The 19,342-nt window shown below is 31.9% G+C and overlaps 1 protein-coding gene across 2 annotated transcripts; it reads right to left on the bottom strand.

Moving 5' to 3' along the window:
- Positions 1-6,696: 6,696 nt before the first annotated feature.
- LOC123197195 (disease resistance protein At4g27190-like) lies at positions 6,697-13,889 on the bottom strand. Of its 2 annotated transcripts, XR_006497847.1 has the most exons (7): positions 10,492-13,889; positions 9,907-10,392; positions 9,228-9,770; positions 7,889-8,353; positions 7,595-7,763; positions 7,123-7,321; positions 6,697-7,029 (listed from the first exon to the last, which is right to left on the bottom strand). XR_006497847.1 is itself a non-coding variant. In XM_044611367.1 (6 exons), exons 1-5 carry the CDS (start codon positions 13,282-13,284, stop codon positions 7,154-7,156), a joined length of 4,749 nt encoding a protein of 1,582 aa, XP_044467302.1. In that variant the 5' UTR covers positions 13,285-13,889; the 3' UTR covers positions 6,697-7,029; positions 7,123-7,153. The 2 variants fall into 2 exon arrangements, 1 of the variants encoding a protein (XP_044467302.1); XM_044611367.1 differs by having other exon boundaries at positions 7,595-8,353.
- Between the last annotated feature and the right edge of the window lie 5,453 nt (positions 13,890-19,342).

Here is a 19,342-nt window from a genome sequence, read left to right as displayed (position 1 = left end):
ACCCAAATTATGTTGATTTTTCAAGTTCCTACCTCTTATCTTTAAAAGTCTTAAACACTTACCTATAGATGGTTAAAGTTAATGAAACTCTAATTCCTTAAAATTTTATGTATTTTTATACCCCTAAACCCTAGAAAATAACAATCTCTCCCCTTAGGTCAAGTTTTAAAAAGTAACAATTTTCCTCCTAAAGTTTTTTATAGTCTAACGACATTTTTGGTGACACCCTCTTTCTCTTTCTCTTGCAGTTATTCTCTTGTCATCTTTTCATCTGGTTGGTAGTTCTAAACTCAGTTGGAAGACCATATTTCTTCTTCTTTGACAAAGACGAGATCTTTCATCATCGTCAGACCTTTTCTTTATTGGGAAAGATGAACAACTTCATCTTCTCGATGAAGTTAGATATTTTTTTGGTGTCAATCAACGTCGTTCAAGCTTTCAAATGAAAAAGTTTAGTCATTAAAGCAAAAGGAGGTGTTTGGAGATCTTCATTGCTAGCAATGACATTCGAGATCTAGAAAGCAAATTCTAAAAAAAAAAATATCATTTTTTAAAAATTGACTTAGGAGAAAATTTTTAGTTTGTAAGGTTTAAGAGAGAAAATGAGATTAAATTTTAGTTTATTTTTAATATTATAGATAAAATGACGGTTTTATCTTTAAAACTGTTAACTTTAATTACTTATAGATAAACGTTTGAGATTTTCAAAGATAATAGATGAAAATTTAAAAAAACAACATATTTTAGATGGTAATAAGTCCGTTGGCCGGCTCATTAATTCGATTTGATCTATAAAAGTGGGCGTATGACTATGCATAGATGATTAAGATATATGATGATACTCCAAGCCATTAAATTTTCAAAGGAAATCGAATAGAGAAGCAACACATTCATCATCAAAGTTAGCCAGCCTTTGTATTTTAAGTTGACATTTTGATACTATGATCTAACTCGCTCCCTTCGCAGTTTACTAAACTGTCACTTATCTCCCCTCTTCATTTTTTTGAATCCAACAATCAGCTGTTAAGTCAAAGGGCAAATTTGTAATAGTAGGTTTTTACACAAATTGCAATAAAAATTAATCTAAAAATTATAAAAAAAAAATATTTCCATTCAACGTCTTTGATAAGTACATGAACTACTTGAAGAAAAGCCAAGTTTCTCTGAGAAGTAGAGCTAAGTTTTGAGGCTCCACAAAGCGTAGTTCAGAGGCAAACGAAAAGCCAATTATGGATAAATTTGAACTTGGATCTATTTTGTTTGACAGTGTCAAATAAACCATGCCTTTAATTGAATAAACAGTATTATAAAAAAATTTTCAAATTAAACTGTTAAAAAGGGCTTTTAAAAATTTCTAAATTGAAAAATACTTTATTACATAAATAATATTATAGATAGAATAAATAATACTAATATATAGATAAAATAAATAATATTATTAAATTAAAATTTGAGTTAAAGTTAAGCTATCAAACAAAAATTCTAATACATATTTAATTAGTTATTAAAGTCTTATGATACATAATATGTATCTTATAAAACAATAAGATATAAGCAACAAACGATATATATTATAAAATATATCAAATTAATACGATTTAATAGACGTATTATATGATATGATACATATTACTAATATAAATTAATATATTTTTTAGAGAAAATGATAATATAATAAAATTTTATATAAAAAATTTTAATAGTGATTATGATATTTTTTAAAATAATAATATATTAATTAAATTTTTTTATTATTTTATGTTTTAAAAATCATATCATCTGAGACTCTATATATAATATAAAAGATAAGATTTTCAATATATAATATAATATTCGATTCGATTAAATTACTATACATATTTAATTTAAATTAAGTCCTAGGGAATCTGTTTAAGTAAATTGATTATTTTGAGTATACACCATATATTTCTACTGCACGCGAATGAAGTCAACTGTATTGTCATCGAAAGGAGCATTGGAGGCTTATGTTGGGTAAAAAGAGCGGGAAATAGGAGGGTAAAATAGGAAATTCATAATTCGAAGTGAAGCAAGGGATATTTTGACTCACAAACGACATGCTACTGTCAGACATTCCATCAAATATATTGAGAACCGTTTTGTCGTTTGCAAGTTGCAAAATGAATTGTCTTGTCGTTTGTAAATTGCACAGAAGCTATGCGAGTGTTCTTCTATCAGAAGCTTTGCATGTGCAGTGTTGTTCATACAAATTGATTATAAAGGAAATTGTTTCATCATCTTGAGGTCTTCTTGTTGAGCTTCTTCACTCTTTGTCTTCCTCTCCGCTTCCAACTTTTCAACAATTTTCATTACTTCATCAACCAGCTGTTGTTTCAATTCACGTCTATGCTCATCTTTAGGGACATCTTTTGAGCTTAACTACAAAACACAACATTTTTTGCATCACAAAACTATCAGTAACATCCTTAGTTAATAACCTAGTTCTTTATTAAGAACATTTTAGATATATCATGGTTTTATTTTATAGTTTTGTAACAGGAAAAAGTTTTTTCGCATAGATATCATTTGTGACATCTTACTCTAATAGCTTAGCTCACTGTCTAAGCCTAAATACGAACTAAGTCAAACCCGAACACCCCTAACTAGAATTCATCGAGCTAAAATTGATGGTAGTTTGAGTTTGATTTGATCTTTATGTTTAAAGTTCATGATTTGAATTTATGATTCAAATTTGCGGCTCCTTGACATAAAACATTGTTTTGACAATTATTTTATATAACTCAAATCAAGCCACGAACCAATTTTGAATTGATTTGAGTCATACACTAGGCTCACAGAGCCGAATAGAACAAACTCTGTCTAATTCGAATTCAACTAAGTTTAAAAAATGAAACAACCCTCCCAACTTGAGCTTAACTTGAGCTTGACCTAAATAAATACAAGCTAAGCCGAATTGATCCAAGCTAAATCAATTAAGGTCTAACCCTACCACCGTTAAGACATTGTCCGTTTTGGATACAATCCATCATGGTTTATTTTTTGGACTTTGCACCGTAAAATTGTCCAACCAATTTTGAGTACCCACCCATTCCTTGAAGATTAAATCACCTGCTAATTTTTTTGAAGATAGTGGCACAGAAGCTACTTCTGGCATAATTCCAGAGGCAATATGCATGGCAGCAGCCGACTCATGAAGAGCGCATACAAAACATGGATTTCCAGCATGTTTCTGGCTCTGGCATAATTCCGATCTACTCATGGACTCGTCGCAAGGCTGTCTTAGCAGCCATTAAAACTGCAATGCAATGGAATCAGTAGTTATTAACATGCAGATGAGTTAAGTGCAGAATAATGCTAAAAGGACTAGTATCATTTCCTTATGCCACTGCAACCTGTGCAATAACGAATTGGTGTACATCGAATTGCAGTGAGCTGCCATTTTTCACTTCGGGTTGTAATGGTCCATAATGTTTTTCAAAACAATCTGAAAAATTCAACCCGAAAAATGACAGAAAATGCAGCAGAAGTGTTAGAGCTATATATATCACCTGGCACACGAAAAACCTGAAGATAACCAACATGACAGTTGAGGAAAACAAAAGTACCAAGCTTCGGCGTACAGCTTTATCAACATCGGCTTGAAATCTTTCTGTCTCTGTAATCTCACAATTTGGATAAGCCCTGAAAAGCCCTAAATTATAATATTTAGATGGCTTGAAGAGAAAGCCAACTTCAAAAGGAAAAAGGGTCTAATTTGATGGAACTGAAAAGGGTCATTAGAATTGGTCTTTCTTTCTTGTTTTCATGGTAGAAATTTTTAGAGCTATGTGTCATCAATAATGACAATGTAATATGGCACATCAAAATTCAGAACATAAGCAACAAGATAGTACAGAAATATGGTCAGTCAGAGGTAAAACAGAAGTACCAAGATTTAGGCCTGAAACTTTTTGAGCATCAGCTTGAGGCCTTTTCTCTGCAAACTCTCTCTCAATTTTCCTCTGATCCTGCAAATGTTTTTCAAGCAGTTTTGTGTTGTTCAAAATCGATGCAGTCAAGTCTTCAACACTTGCAGAAAAACCAATCTCAGAATCTGGGTTGTCTCTGAAAACTCATAGATTATTAATATATGCTAAAGATACAAACCAGCCTTCTAGAGGAAAAAGGCCTATGATTTAAACATATAAGTGGGATGAGATGAGAGATTTACACCTGTTCGGCATCATTCGGATGGTGCTGAAAGGACTCAATACATTCAGTTGCCTAAAATGTTTACCCAAACATTAGCTTATTTCACAAGAAAACTATATTTGCAGCAGTTTAAAACTTTCATAGTATAAACGGACAAAACCAGAAGAAGCTGTTAAGACCTTGGTTTTTTTAATCCTCGTCAGAATTCTTCTTATTCTTTTTATCTTTTTTTTTTGTAACATTATCACAAACTTTGCTGGTTATATTGCTGTCATCAATCTCTGATGCAAGAGCTGCTGCTGTACACTCATACTTCAGATCTTTTAGGTGTGCCTAGTAATAAGAATAATTCCATTTAAACCATCATGCATTAAATTACCAAGAGAACAGGCAAAGGATCCAGAAGCAAACCATCAAGAATGACTTCAACAAAGGCACAATGATTGACCTATAGTCACACAAAGACATCTTCTCAAGTTCCAGTTCATGCTGCTTTGTGGCACAAATATCCCATGACATTTTAGCCTCGCAAATGGCCAGCTGCAAGAATGAACACAGTGAGACCAAAAGCAAACAAAGCCAATGACCTCATTTTACCTGGAATCGATTTGGCCTTACAAATCACTTGGAGTTCAGCAGTTCATAAGATGAAACTATGGAAGTAAAGGATCAGAGGAATAGGGATGATAAATAGGAACTTATGAGACATAATCAATATAATTTGCAAACTAACATTTTTTAGTGACTCTAGTTTCTTCCTCAGTAATGTTGATCTTGCTATAATTTTGCCAGACCTAAAGTTTTCAAGCATCTTTAATTCATCATCTTCACTGAAACTTTCAGATTCGGTCTGTTTATTACATAAACCTCCTAGTGTTGGTGCTGTTTTACATGTTTTCAGAACATCCCTTATAACATGGGGAATTATAGCTTTCTCCATTCTACCAGCAATATTATCAGTCCCGTCAAGTTCCTTTTGCCTCTTCTTCAGGAATCTGAAATAAGACTTTTCTATACTTTTAACCCCTTCTCAATCTCTTCAGGTTGAACACTCTCAACTGCCTGAATTGCTTTTAACATGGTTACATTCACACAGACATTATAAAAACCACATAATTTTTCTAACTGTACATATTCTTTGACAAATATCTGTATTTTTTTTTTAAATTTTTGTCCTAGAGAATCTATCAGACTGATCCATGCCTTTGAAACTATCTGGATCGTTGGGCCATGGCATTACAAGGAATGAAAATGAAATAAAATGCTAGAATTGCATAAACCCAAACTGACAAAGTTTGGGTTGAATGGCAAAAACAATTAGTGTTCAAATATTTATAGGATTAGTCAGTCTCCACTTTATCCAAGTATGTTGGTAGTTTCCCCCAAACCCCAATGAGTTCTCAACAATTCTTCCCCTCAACTAGGGGGCTACTAGAGAGAATCTCTTCTTATATGGACCTCTGAAGATGATGAGATTTTTCAGATCGAACAAATTTATAACAACATGGTGTAATAACCGGTGTAGGATAACGAGCTTTCTTAGATCAACCATATTTGCAATAAACTGGTTCGATAACCACCTAAATATTATCCAATTTGGATGCAAGTTTTGTTTTTTGGTTTTTCAAAGTTAGGTATGTGTATAATTTGATTCAAATAATAAAATCAAACTAAACCATTTAAAAATTATAGTTTAATTTGATTTAGTTTATAAAATAGTTTAGTTTAATTGATAAATTTTTGAAAAAAAATTTTCATTTTAAGTTGTAGTTTAAATGATTTACAAATCGTAAATCATATTTTTTAAAAATACATATATATAATTATATTTAATAAAATTTTTTAATAGACAATTAGATGTATAGTTTGTTTTTTTTATATTTATTTTGTCATTTTTTTATATGTATATTGAATATATTTATATTATATTCTAAAAAACTATAACTCAATTAATTTTATTGAATAATATATATATAGAAGTAAATAATTTTAATAATTCAAACTGTAATATAAACTGAACCAAATTGTATTTTTTTAATTTTATTTGGTTTAGTTCAAAATCTAAAATATTTTAGTTTGGTTCGAAAATTTTTCAAACCAATTTTTTTAACTTAGTTTAAAAAAAAAATTTAAATTGCACTAAACCGAACCATGTACATTTTTATTCAAAACAAAATATATTTTAACAATTTAAGAGTTCAAATTTAATAAATTTTTTATTATCAACTAAAAATAATATAAAATATTCATATATACATAACATCTCTTTGCTACTCTCTCTGCAAGAGAGACTTAATTTTTATATGGAGTGGTTACTTGAGCTCTGTTATGGCTTTGGGGTTTTGCAGCACTCTTTGAGGCAAAAGAACTTTGCCTGTGTGTGTGGTTGTTTTTGCACTGCATAAGTTAAATCAGATTGTTCTCACTCAAAGAGTTAATTTGAATCATCATTACTTTTTCATTATAATTTTGGTTCTCAAATAAAATTGTATTTTATATGGGGCAAAAGAAAAGACGCGTTGAATATTTAGCTGAATGTGACATTGTGTTATTGCCCTCTTCATAAATTGATACAAGGGCTTGCTCTGTTTCGATTGCTTTTACAAGGATACAAGGTCTTCAATTGACAAACAGCAATCTGGCCCGCCCAAACTGTCTTGGCAACTCGGGAAATTGGGATACATAAAACAACTGGACAAATGTGTAAACAGAGGGAACTTCACCTTCAACAAAAAGTGAGGATAAAATCAGCTAAGATGGCAGAAACAAAGTCCCTTTTCACCTGCAGGAGATAGAACCATGATCTACCACAAACTATTTGAAGGAATGGCCTCAGTCTTCTTTGGAGCTCCGCACATTCTGTAATCATAAAGCAGATCACATTGAATTAACAAAAATTAAAAACCATGAATTCAATCAACTCGAATCATTGATGAGTCAACAATATTATACCATATTTTTGAATAAATATTGAAAGGTGGAATTAAGGTTGCCTTCCCAACATTCTTCCTTCATCCTCGCCTTCTTCTGTGTTGCCTTCCCAAGATTCTTCCACTTCAACCTCGCCTTCTTCTGTCTTGCTTTCCCGAGATTCTTCCACCTCATCCTCGCCTTCTTCTCTGTTGCCTTCCCAACATTCTTCCATTTCATCCTATAAATCCAAAAAGATTAAATTAATTAAAACAACGTCAATGGTCTAAAGCTACCTCAACAAAGAAAGTTACCTAAAGTTGAGAATAAGAATTCATGTAGACAGGAAGTAGAGAATATAAGCAATATATAGTCATCTATATGTGAATATATAATAGCAACAAAATGAAAAATAGTAGAGAATTTGAAATTATCACCATACGTCCATTAATATATAATATTTATAAATAATAACATAAAAAAACAAAAAAATTATCTAAGAAACAGTAAATACCATATTTGTAAATATTTGTTGGATGGTAGAATTGAGATCATTCTTCCAAAAAAATTCTTCATCATTATCTCCTTTTATCAATAATATTTCCTCTAGCAATGGTGTGCTTAGCACTCCCTGAGAAAAGATGTTCAATCTTGGGCACTGACTCACAACAACTTGCTCCAAACTGGGAAATTTGAAGGAATAATTGGTTGAGCAAAAGCATGTGAGGTTTGATAAACAATAAAGCACCAAAACTTTCAATTTGTCGAAAACAATATCTTTTTCTTGGTCTCCCTCGTTTGCTATTACCTCAGTCACTAATTTGCAATGTCTTATTCTCAAATTTTTCAAATTGACAAGACTTTTGATTGCTTCACATGTTAGTATCTTGTCTAATCCATCGCAATAGCATGCCTCCAAAGTTTCAAGATTATTGAAAGATGTCGTAGATGGCATTAAAATTGTCAAACAATGACAATACCATACTTGTAGAGTTTGTAGATTTTGAAGAGATGTGTCCCCTCGAAAATCTTGTTTCCATATATGTCCCTTTTCATAGGGGAATAGCTCTTTGAAACTACCACGAAAAAATATAAGTGTTTCCAAACAATTTAACCTTTGGAGGAAAACAAACACAGAAGCAACAAATTCATCATCAAAGTACTGAAGCCGAAGCAATTTAAGTTTGCTAAAGCTCTCAGCTAGATCACTATGGAGGAATGTCAATTTGAAGTTATGAGCGTCTAAACCAAACTCTTCCAAATTTGGTATGACCTGAAAATCATGAACAGGTAAATTAGTGGGTGTGAACATTTAGTCATCAACAAATGCACTACAGCACACAAATAAATCACTATGATTATATATATATAAAAACAATTTGGAGTGTCACATGTTATAAACATCTATGCATAAGCAAGTAAAAACATATATAACATATCCTTAATCTGGCAGTAATGTAAATTATATTGCTATATTGAAAACATATAAGGCAAAAGTCTTATCTACTTTTATGAGCCAAATTTTACTACAAAAAGGAAAAAAAAGAAAGAAATTTGTTTATAATTTGTGCAACGCATATTACTCATTAACTTTCTCTTGTTGATTACTTTATTTATCTATTTTAAATTATTAATTAAATATCTTGCTAAGAGAACATACTCTTTAAATAAGAATTACATAATTGAACAAAAATTTTTAATCGGTAAAATGAATACTATCTTACAATTGAAACACTAAGTTGATTAATATATATTAACTTGACATATTTATAAAAAAAAAAAAAAAAATTATTATAATCAAGTAAAAGGAAACGTGCCTCTTGGTTTATTTTCACTTGCAATACAAACTTAATGTCGTCCTTATGAATTGGAAACCGAAATTGACTGATGCTAATTCAAACCTTATATTTGAGTTAGTGTAGTATATTTTTAGGCCTAATGGTTATTGAACATCAATTGGTTTTCGGAAGGTTTTTGGGCTTATACATGGGAGGAGTTCCTCAGCCTATTGGGTTTCCTTTTTGTGTTGGATATTTAATTGTACACCAATCACACTAAAAAGTGCAACCGGGATTACGATCTAATCAATTTGGATAATGCAAAGATGCTTCATTTATGAGTGAGTAGGGATGCAATTGAAATAATACCTTTTCTAACGAAAAAAGGGCAAGTTGACTTTCCCTGTCGCTGTCTTGGAATCTAAGAAATTCAGAAGCATATACTTTTATCTTCTTGCAATTAAACACAAACAAACTTCTAAGCAATGGCCATTCTATTGCATGCAACCGCGGATAGAAACACTTGAGTTTTGGTAAAGTGTCAAGGTAGATTTTTTCCAATTGTGGAAACGAAAAAGTAGGGGCCCCATTAACTTCCTCCCCAGAAATAATTTCCTCTAGACCACAAGATAATATCCGTAGCACTTTAAGTTGCACAAGACCAGTAGCCACAGAAACCGGAATGAGACTTTTCATACTCCAACAATTCACAACATCTAATCTCTCTAGTTTGTGAAAGGTGAGATGTCTTCCAGTATTAGATGGAACAATAGCCAATAACTTTTCACAGGATTCCACGCTCACAACTTTCAGCTTGCAGAAGGATTCCGCATGGAGCTTTTCGTTGTGCCAAATCAACTGTACGTTATTCAACTGTAAGAGCACCATCTCCTCCAACCTTGGAAAAGCAACCTGCAGCAAACAATAAATGATATGTTAATATTCTGGTATGAAAGACCCACAAGCTCACAATGAACAAGTTGTTCAAATATTACTACTCTCAAAACCTAAACAATATATTCAAGGCAATACAGAATAAACTAATTACCTTTTCGTCAAAGAGCGGAATCATATCAATAAAATAGTTATCCGAGTTCACCTCTTCCCTCATCGTGTTTGGATAAAAAGATTTGCTAAAGAACGTCGTCAAATTAGAGCAACGCTCAATGTGAAGTTCTTTTAATAGGGGGAATTCAATTAAATTCCCAATGCCAAAACTTGTGAGTTCTGGTAAGAGTTCGAGCTTCATGTGCAATAGTTTAGGAAAACTCACATCAATTGTCTTTTCTTCTCCTACTCCTTTTGAGTCGATTACTACTTCCATTGACTTACAATTGCTTACCACAAGCTTTTCGAGTTGATTAAGACTTTTGACCATTGAGGATAAAAACAAAAATTTTAGGCCATTACACTCCTCCACAATCAAGCTTTTTAGGCATTCACCATAAGAAGTCCTTGCTAGGCATTGATCAAGCTGTGTATTTCCAAAATTAATTGAACACAATTTCAAGTCCTGCAATTTTGAAAGGACAACCTGTAGAAACAAAGATTCCCTTAAGCATAACTTATGAACTAATAAGAATACTTCTTTTTATATCAAAAGAAAATAAAAAATGAAAAATGCAAAACGTACCATCATGTCAGAGCCGATCTTAATGAATTTGGGTAGGTGTTGTAGTGTCAAAGAGCACAATTGATTGAACTCCGTCTTATTATTTATCTCAATTTCATCACCATGGTCATCACTTTCTTCACCAAAGAGTTCTTTTGAGTTCTTACAATCAGTCATTTCAATTTCTTGTAGCTGCATAAGGTTTTTTGCCATGAAGGATGCAAAGAGATACTCCAATCTATCACATTTTTCAATTTTTATGATCCTTAATTTGCTAAAAGACCTTGCATTGAGTTTACCATGACATATCTTCTCCAATTTAATCAAATTACAAAGGATCAAGGTCTCCAACATTGGAAAGGCTTGGTTCCGACCATCTGAGTTAATGATATACAAAATATCAAGACAATCCTTTACATGCAAATGCCTTAAATGTGGAAAACCATCTGCATTGGTTTCATAAAGAACACTTCTAAAACCCTTCATTCCCTCTAGAGAGAGATCTTCAGTCATCTTCAACAAACTTTTAATTCCACGCCTCAAATAAATACGTTCATTGATCTCGAGTTTCAATGTTCTTGAAGTTGAAAGGCCATATTTACCCGACCACTTCCATTTATCGCCTATAAATATTTTATAACTTTTCAATTTCTTGAAGAGCAAGTTTTGTGGCATAACTCGAGCATCCTGAACATGAAGATGTAAAGCTGTCAAGTTAGACAACTGTTTTAACTCTTCAAGACTAGCATTTCTTCGTCTTTGATTATCCACTCCTTCATCTTCCCATTGAACCAAGTTGTTGCCCATATATAGCTCTTCCAATTGAGACAAGCAGGAGATGACATTTGGTGCAATGTATTTAAGGTTTAAACAATTGCTCAAATCTAATAACTTCAACTGAGTCAATTGTCCAATTTCTGTTGGCAACTGTTCAATGTCAGAGTGTAAGAAACTAAGGATTTCTAATTTACTTAGCTCTCCCAAAATTCTTAAATCCTCCAATAGGCAGTTGTCCAAACACAGTGTTTTAAGGTTTTTTAGGCAGGAAAAGGATGAAGGTAATGAAAAAAAATGAAATCCGGTAAGATCTAAAACTCTGAGTTCTTTCATTTCTTCGAAAAACTCATCTGGGAGTTGTAGTGAGCGATTTTGCATAAACAGGAAGAACAACTTCAGTTTTGGAAACTCTAAACGTTGAGGAAGCTTATAATGGATATCTCCATAAGGCAGAGAAATAGCAGTTGAATCTTTTGGTATTTTCTCCCCCAGTACTTCTTTCAAGCCGGTGACATTTTGAATATTGAACATGAATCTCTCTGTTGATGCAATCGATACAGCAACAACATGAATAATATCATGCATTTTGATTGCATGGTCATTGTCACCTTCCAACAACAAACAAGAAGCTTTGAGATAATCTATCAACCTGTGCAATCTATTCCTTCCTTCTTCTAATGAATAAACACCTCCAAACAAATTCAAACCCATACTATATTTTAATAGGTCACCAGTGCATATGCGACTGCCAACATCTCCTAGAGCACAAAGAAGAAATAGTGATTTAGCTTCCTCATCTTTCAGAAATTTGTAACTCAGCTCAATAGTAGAACACACACTTTCTTCCATATCTGGAATATGTCTTGGATTAGACCTTTTAAGTTGAGCCAAGGCATCCTTCCAAACGTGAAGACTCTCATTTTTCAATGTACTTGCAATTGTTGAGATTGCAACCGGTAAACCTGAACATTTTGTAACAAACTCAATTGCCAGAGGATGAAAATCAGAGCTTTCTGCAGAATCACCCACAATCTTCCGAAACAATTTCCATGCGTCATCCTTAGATAAAGTATCAACAAGGATGTTCTTCTGAGTCTTCATATCTTTGCTTAATACATCCCGCTTTCTAGAAGTTAACAGTATTGTGCATGGCTTGATGTTATCATCTCTTCTTTCTTTCTCAGCATCCCCAAGAGGAATTCCAATTGCATCCAAGTCAAGTTTTGTCCAAATATTATCCAGTATTATAAGTAAATTCTTCTCCTTCTTTATCCTCTTGCGCAGTAGACCAGCTCTCTCATATTCGTTCTCCTGCCTAAATTCCAAGCCTAAATCACAAGCAAGTTTTTCTTGAATTTTTTTGTTGTCCGGGGTTGGTGTTACCTCAGCAATGGCCACCTCATGAAATAACTTGTCTTCCTTCACCTGCCAAGCTATTTTTTTGACCAGTGTAGTTTTGCCCACACCTCCCATCCCATAGACCCCAATTATGTTAACATTACCATCCTTCAATGTGTCCATAATTTCTTGCAATACTAGCTCTCTAGAATCAAAGGCCTCGTAGCCTCTGACATACATGGATTCTGTCCTCTGTAGAGTAGGACGGTAGGAAACACTATTGCAGCTGCAGTTCCCCAACAGATTGGCCCCAGTCACTGCCGCTTTCACTGCTTCCTTTCCAAGCTTGTAACGTTGAATCAAATTAGGACATGACCCCAATTTGAAACAGCCGCCCTTGTTTGCTTTATCTTCATCCTCAATGATGGCTTTTGCTACCCTTTCAGTGAAATCACCTACATCACTCAGCCATTTCTTAACAGCATTATAAATCTCTTCCCCCTGTCTTTCAGCCGACTCTGCAGGTTTCTCCACTGTTTCTCTTTTCATTCTGAGGTCCTCAACTTGATTCTTGAGGTTGTTGATGTAGCTCTGGTACTTGAACACATATGATATCTGCTGTTTAAGCAAATCATATGCCGACTCTGTAGCTTTTGATGCAAGTTCCGCGGCAGTACTCGTTACTATTTCCTCAGCCATGGCCGATAAATACTTGCACAGACACACACACTCTCTCTGTTTTTTTTTTTTTTTTTTAAATCTTTTCAAGAAAAGATACAATTAAAGGGTAATTAGCAGGCAAGGGAAATGAAAGAAAAAGAAGTGGACAATATTATATAACAAAATAATTCAGCAAACACTTAAGAGAAAGCTTCATAAACAAACTGGGAAAAAAGAGAGACACACAGCAAACAGATCAGTACGAGTAATACTATTAAGAGAAGTTGAGAACAGAGCAAATTTTCTTTTTTTTTTTTTTGTTTTTTTACGAAATTTATAGATACTGACTATGAAACAGATCTAATAAAACGAGAGAGAATTGATAAGGGAAAATTATAGAAAAAAGCAATCTGAAGCAATAGACAATTAAAAGAAAGTAATTATAATTAAGGGAAGGTTTAGAACAAGTACAAGTTGATGGCTTTGATCTGTATGTTTGTCTGAGAAGTAGAGCTAAGTTTTCAGGCACCAGAGAGTGTTTGCGTTACTTGTTTGCAGGTAAGAACAGGAAATAAAGAAGCTGAAGAGACAGAAGATTAATGCTCATGTGGCCAATGTCTTTGCTAGTAAATTTACCATCAATCAATACACGGGTAAGTTTGGGTAATATTTTATTGTAAAATTAAAAAATTATTTAATAAATAAGTATTATATTTAATAAAATTGGACATAAATAAACGGTCGGTGCTGTATAAATTTGATAGAAATATTTTATTTTCAAAATATATTATTATTTTCAGAAAAATTAAAGTATTTTATTTTTGACTAATTCAATCAATATATTGATAAGTGTGTTGATTAGGTTAATATTTTATTATAAAATTAAAAAATTATTTTAATAAACTATTTAAGGGATTATTATATATAAATAATTATTATATTTGATAAATATTAATAATTATTTGATATAAATTCAATAAAAATATTTGGTTTTCAGAAAATCTTATTGTTTTCAAAAAAAATAATAAAAATATTCTGTTCACGACCAATTCAATCTCAAAACTACATAATCTTTCGTTATTATTGCAAGTTGACTGAGCAACGACTGTATAATTACAAACCAAATTCATTCAAATTTTCTCATGGACCTGTAAATTACTTGTTCTTCTCTTTGGGCGTATCTTGTGCGATACTTCTGAAGACCTAAGAGGCATTGTCTGCAGGAGCAGGCCCTTCAAACTCACCCAACCAATGTCGCATAAAGAAACAATAATATTTCCAATTAAACATCTTTGAAAAATCTTAAAAAAGACAAAATCTCCCGAGTTTCTCTACAAAAATAATTAATTAATTTGTATCAAGGAGATCGGACCGACATAAATCCTTTTTCTTGCATGACCCACAGGGCCCGGTATGTATTGTAACAACCCATGGGCCATGGACCAACGCAACTTTAATTAATAATTGTGAAGTATTTTCTGGGGTGCGTATTTTGTGTGGTGTCTTGCCTTAGTAGGGCTCGCCAGCTTTAATAATTATGAAGCAAGTCAATGAAGACGGGAAATTACTTTCTTTTAATTGTCTATTGCTTTTGACGGGAAGTATTTTCTGGGGTGCGTATTTTGTGTGGTGTCACGCAATGAATCTCAAAAGCAATCTGACGCGCCACTGGTCCATTTCTGTTTCAAACTCCTTCATTGTCTTCTGTAGCTCTTTCACCATCTCCTGTAATACACCAAATGCTTTTTCTGCACTCGTCTCATTAGTCTTTTCAACTGGAACCTTCGAAAAACAAAGCTTTAAATACTGCTTAACTATTTTCATCTTAGAGTTAATTTTCGATACTTTACACGAATTCACCATTTCATTCTCTTTAAGAAACAAATCTACTCCGAGGTCAGTTAATTCTTAACAAGTTCATAAATCTCTTCTCCCTGTCTTTCAGCTGACTGTACAGGTTTCTCCACTGTTTCTCTTTTCATTCTGAGGTCCTCAACTTGATTCTTGAGGTTGTTGATGTAGCTCTGGTACTTGAACACATATGATATCTGTTGTTTAAGCAAATCATATGCCGACTCTGTAGCTTTTGATGCAAGTTTCACGGCAGTACTCGTTCCTATTTCCTCAGCCATGGCCGATAAATACTTGCACAGACACACGCTCTCTGTTTTTTTTTTTTTTAATCTTTTCAAGAAAAGCTACAATTAAAGGGTAATTAGCAGGCAAGGGAAATGAAAGAAAAAGAAGTGGACAATATTATATAACAAAATAATTCAGCAAACACTTAAGAGAAAGCTTCATAAACAAACTGGGAAAAAAAGAGAGACACACAGCAAACAGATCAGTACGAGTAATACTATTAAGAGAAGTTGAGAACAGAGCTAATTTTCTTTTTTTTTTTTTTTTTTTTACGAAATTTATAGATACTGAGTATGAAACAGACCTAATAAAACGAGAGAGAATTGGTAAGGGAAAATTATAGAAAAAAGCAATCTGAAGCAATAGACAATTAAAAGAAAGTAATTATAAGGAAAGGTTTAGAACAAGGACAAGTTGATGGCTTGATCTGTATGTTTGTCTGAGAAGTAGAGCTAAGTTTTCAAGCACCACAAAGTGTTTGCAGGTAAGAACAGGAAATGAAGAAGCTGAAGAGACAAAAGATTGATGTCTTTGCTGGTAAAATTACCATCAATCAATGCAGGGTAAGTTTTTGGATAATATTTTATTATAAGATTAAAAATTTATTTTAATAAATAATTATTATATTTAATAAAATTAAATACAAATAAATAATTATTTTGTATAAATTTGATAAAAATATTATGTTTCAAACAAAGTTTTATTGTTTTCAGAAAAATTAAAGATTCGATCAATACATTGATAAATGTGTTAATTAAAATAATATTTTATTATAAAATTAAAAAATTAGTTTAATATATTATTTAAAAAAATATTATATATAAAACATTATTATATTTGATAAATTTTGATAAATATAAACTATTAGTTAATATAAATTTTTTTGTTTTCAAAAAATTTTATTGTTTTCAGAAAAATTAAAATATTATGTTTTCCATCAATTCAATCTCAAAATTGCACAATCTTTCATTATTATTGCAAGTTGACTGAGCAAAGACTGGGTTATCACAAACAAATTCGTTCAAGTTTCCTCATGGACCTGTAAATTACTTGTTCTTCTCTTTGGAAAACTTTTCCTTGAAACTCAAATATGGATAAATTGGAGTGAAACCCAAATACGAATGAATTTGAGTTCAATGTGATTTTATTTTACAAGGTGGAATAAATAAATCTTTAATCAAATAAATAAAATTATAAAAAATTCAAACAGATCTGTTAAATTTAAATTCGCAATCAATTTCATGGCTTATACAGGGACTTTAAAAATATTTGTGAATTAAAAAATCTTTAATTAAATAAATAATACTGCATAGAATAAAATAAATAATATTATTTAAAAAATTATGTTGAATATAAATTGTAAAACTAAAATCTGAACAGAAATTTAATTCGAATCATCTCGAACATCGAATTGAGTGAGTGTACTGTCACTGTCATTGAAAGGACCATGGGAAGCTCTACCGACGCTTTGCACAAATATTCATGGGGCTGCTCTCTGGTGATGATTAAAAGGCTAATTATAAAAAAATTGCCAAAATACCGTTCCACTAAGCAAAGATATCTAAATTTACTATTTTTAAATAAAATTATCCAAATTTATCATTCTTTAGCCAAAATACCTATAATTTTTTTTAAACTATCAAAATTACCCCTTCCCTCATCTCATTTATATAAACTTCTTCACTCTCATTTTCATTACTTATATTTCTTATATCACTTAAATACTTACTTTCACTATTAGTTTTACTTAATATCAGTTACTACGGGTTCGTTCGGAAAGAAGAAATTCATATTTCTGAATTCGAATAAAAAAAATCAATTCGTAAAATTTATATTAAAAATAACATGTTATGAATAAATAGATATATTGAAATATTCTAGAATGTTAATAATAAAAAAATTATTCGAAAATCTAAAAAAGACAAACTGAATTTTGAAAACTACAAGTTCAAATAGCTTATGAACGAGAAAATCGAAAAATCGATAAAAAATTTCTTAATTACATCGTAAAAAGTGTCTAAAAAAGCACATCGTAATTACAAATATCAAATTTGAAAATTATATATAAAAAAAGTCTAGCTCGGTCATAAACAAACTCAAAATCATAAAAACCGAAAATCTTAAATTTGATAAAATAAAAAAACTGCATAATACACATTGAAACAGTTTTATTTTGGCCTCCAAATTCGGTGCAACCAGCAAGGCTAGTTGTTATTATAGAGCTCGAAACGAGCTTCGCATTGATATATTACAGGCCCTGTAACTCCATCCAGATCAAAAATTATAGTCGTTCAAAGTTTGTCTCATGTAAACCCTATAATTTTAAAAAAGTTATTTCCACTCAACCCACAGTTTTCACGGTCTGCCCATGGTTCATTGTAAAATTTCATACGGACCCCTATGATCTCCCCTTTAAATTTTGAAAACATTAAATTTTTCTCCCGTCCCACGATAGCGTCGGTAGATCTAACCCATTTTCCTATCAAAAATCGTCATTTCATCCTCCAATTTCAACACAAATCAAATCTACGCATCCAATAACACAAAACCCCTCAACCAATTCAACGAAAACAACTAAAAATCAAAACATTTTAGGCATTATTCAAAGTTAAAACCCTAATATTTTAAACCGCAAAATCTCACTCAAATTTCAATAATATGAATAATAACTTGATTTAAGCAAGATGAGGGAAATATGCTAACTTTCTTTGCTATTTGCGATTGTTCGAAAGCACGAAAATCATTGAAAATCTGGGAGATCATGGGATTACTGTGGGACAGGGGAAAATTACGAATTTTCCACTATTTTTAAACAGTAAAATGCCCAAAGATTATCGTGGAAACGGGAGGAATTTGCTATATTTATATATGGGCAGTCTCAACATTTCACAAAAGTTGGGTATTTTTTCTTTAATCTGAATTTTTTTGGATAATTTCGCTTAAACCCCCTTAATTTTGGCTATTAAATAATTTCCCTGATTAAAAAATGCAGTTGGGCGGGAAATAGAAGGAGGGCAAATAGGAAATTCTTAATTCAAAGTGTAATAAGGAATACGTTTACTCACGAATGACATGCTACTGTCAGATTTTTCATTAAATAATCTGAGAAACGTTTTGTCGTTTGTAAGTTGAAAAATAAACCGTCTTATCGTTTGTAAATTGCACATGAGCTGTGTCTGTGTTCTTCTATCAGAAGCTTTGTGTGTGCAGTGTTGTTTATACAAATTGATAATAAAGGAAATTGTTTCATCATCTTGAGGTCTTCTTGTTGAGCTTCTTCACTCTGTCTTCCTCTCCGCTTCCATCTCTTCAACAATTTTCATTACTTTATCAACCAACTGTCAATTTAATTCATGTCTATATTCACAATCAGAGACATCTTTTGAGTTTAACTATAAAAAACAACTTTTTTCGCATCACAGAACTATCAATTAATATAATTTCAATAGAAAGATGATAACATCCAAGATATTATTTAATTTAGATATGCAATCTATCGCTTTGTAAATCTGTTTTGTAATCTAGAAGAACTTTTTCGTATAGATATCCTTTGTAACATCTTCAGATCTTCTAAATGTGCCTAGTAATAAGAATAATTCAATTTAAACCACCATGCATTAAATTACCAAGAGAAACAAGCAAAGGCTCCAGAAGCAAACCTTCAAGAATGAGTTCAACAAAGGCACAATGGTTGACCCATAGTCATACAAAGACATCTTCTCAAGTTCCAGTTCATGCTGCTTTGTGGCACAAATACTCCATGACATTTTAGCCTCAAAAATGGCTAGCTGCGGGAATGAACATGGTGAGACGAAAGTGAAAAAATACAATGACCACTTTGATCTGGAATTGATTTGGCCTAACAAATCACATAAAGTTCAGAAGTTAACAAAATTTTGAATTTATGATGAAGTTAGCAAATCACTTAAAGTTTGTTTTTTTTTATATTTATTTTGTC

Source organism: Mangifera indica, chromosome 15 (genome assembly GCF_011075055.1).
Source record: "Mangifera indica cultivar Alphonso chromosome 15, CATAS_Mindica_2.1, whole genome shotgun sequence".
NCBI classification, from domain to species: domain Eukaryota; kingdom Viridiplantae; phylum Streptophyta; class Magnoliopsida; order Sapindales; family Anacardiaceae; genus Mangifera; species Mangifera indica.
This window is presented reverse-complemented; position numbering and strand designations above follow the sequence as displayed.

What these genes read in the sequence shown, in the direction of transcription:
- LOC123197195 (XM_044611367.1), bottom strand. Translation starts at nt 13,284, where the DNA reads ATGGCTGAGGAAATAGTAACGAGTACTGCCGCGGAACTTGCATCAAAA. An exon ending in AGATCGGCTCTGACATGATG is followed by an intron (nt 10,393 to 10,491) that starts GTACGTTTTGCA and finishes TTGTTTCTACAG; the next exon opens with GTTGTCCTTTCAAAATTGCA. An exon ending in CCCTTTTTTCGTTAGAAAAG is followed by an intron (nt 8,354 to 9,227) that starts GTATTATTTCAA and finishes CATGATTTTCAG; the next exon opens with GTCATACCAAATTTGGAAGA.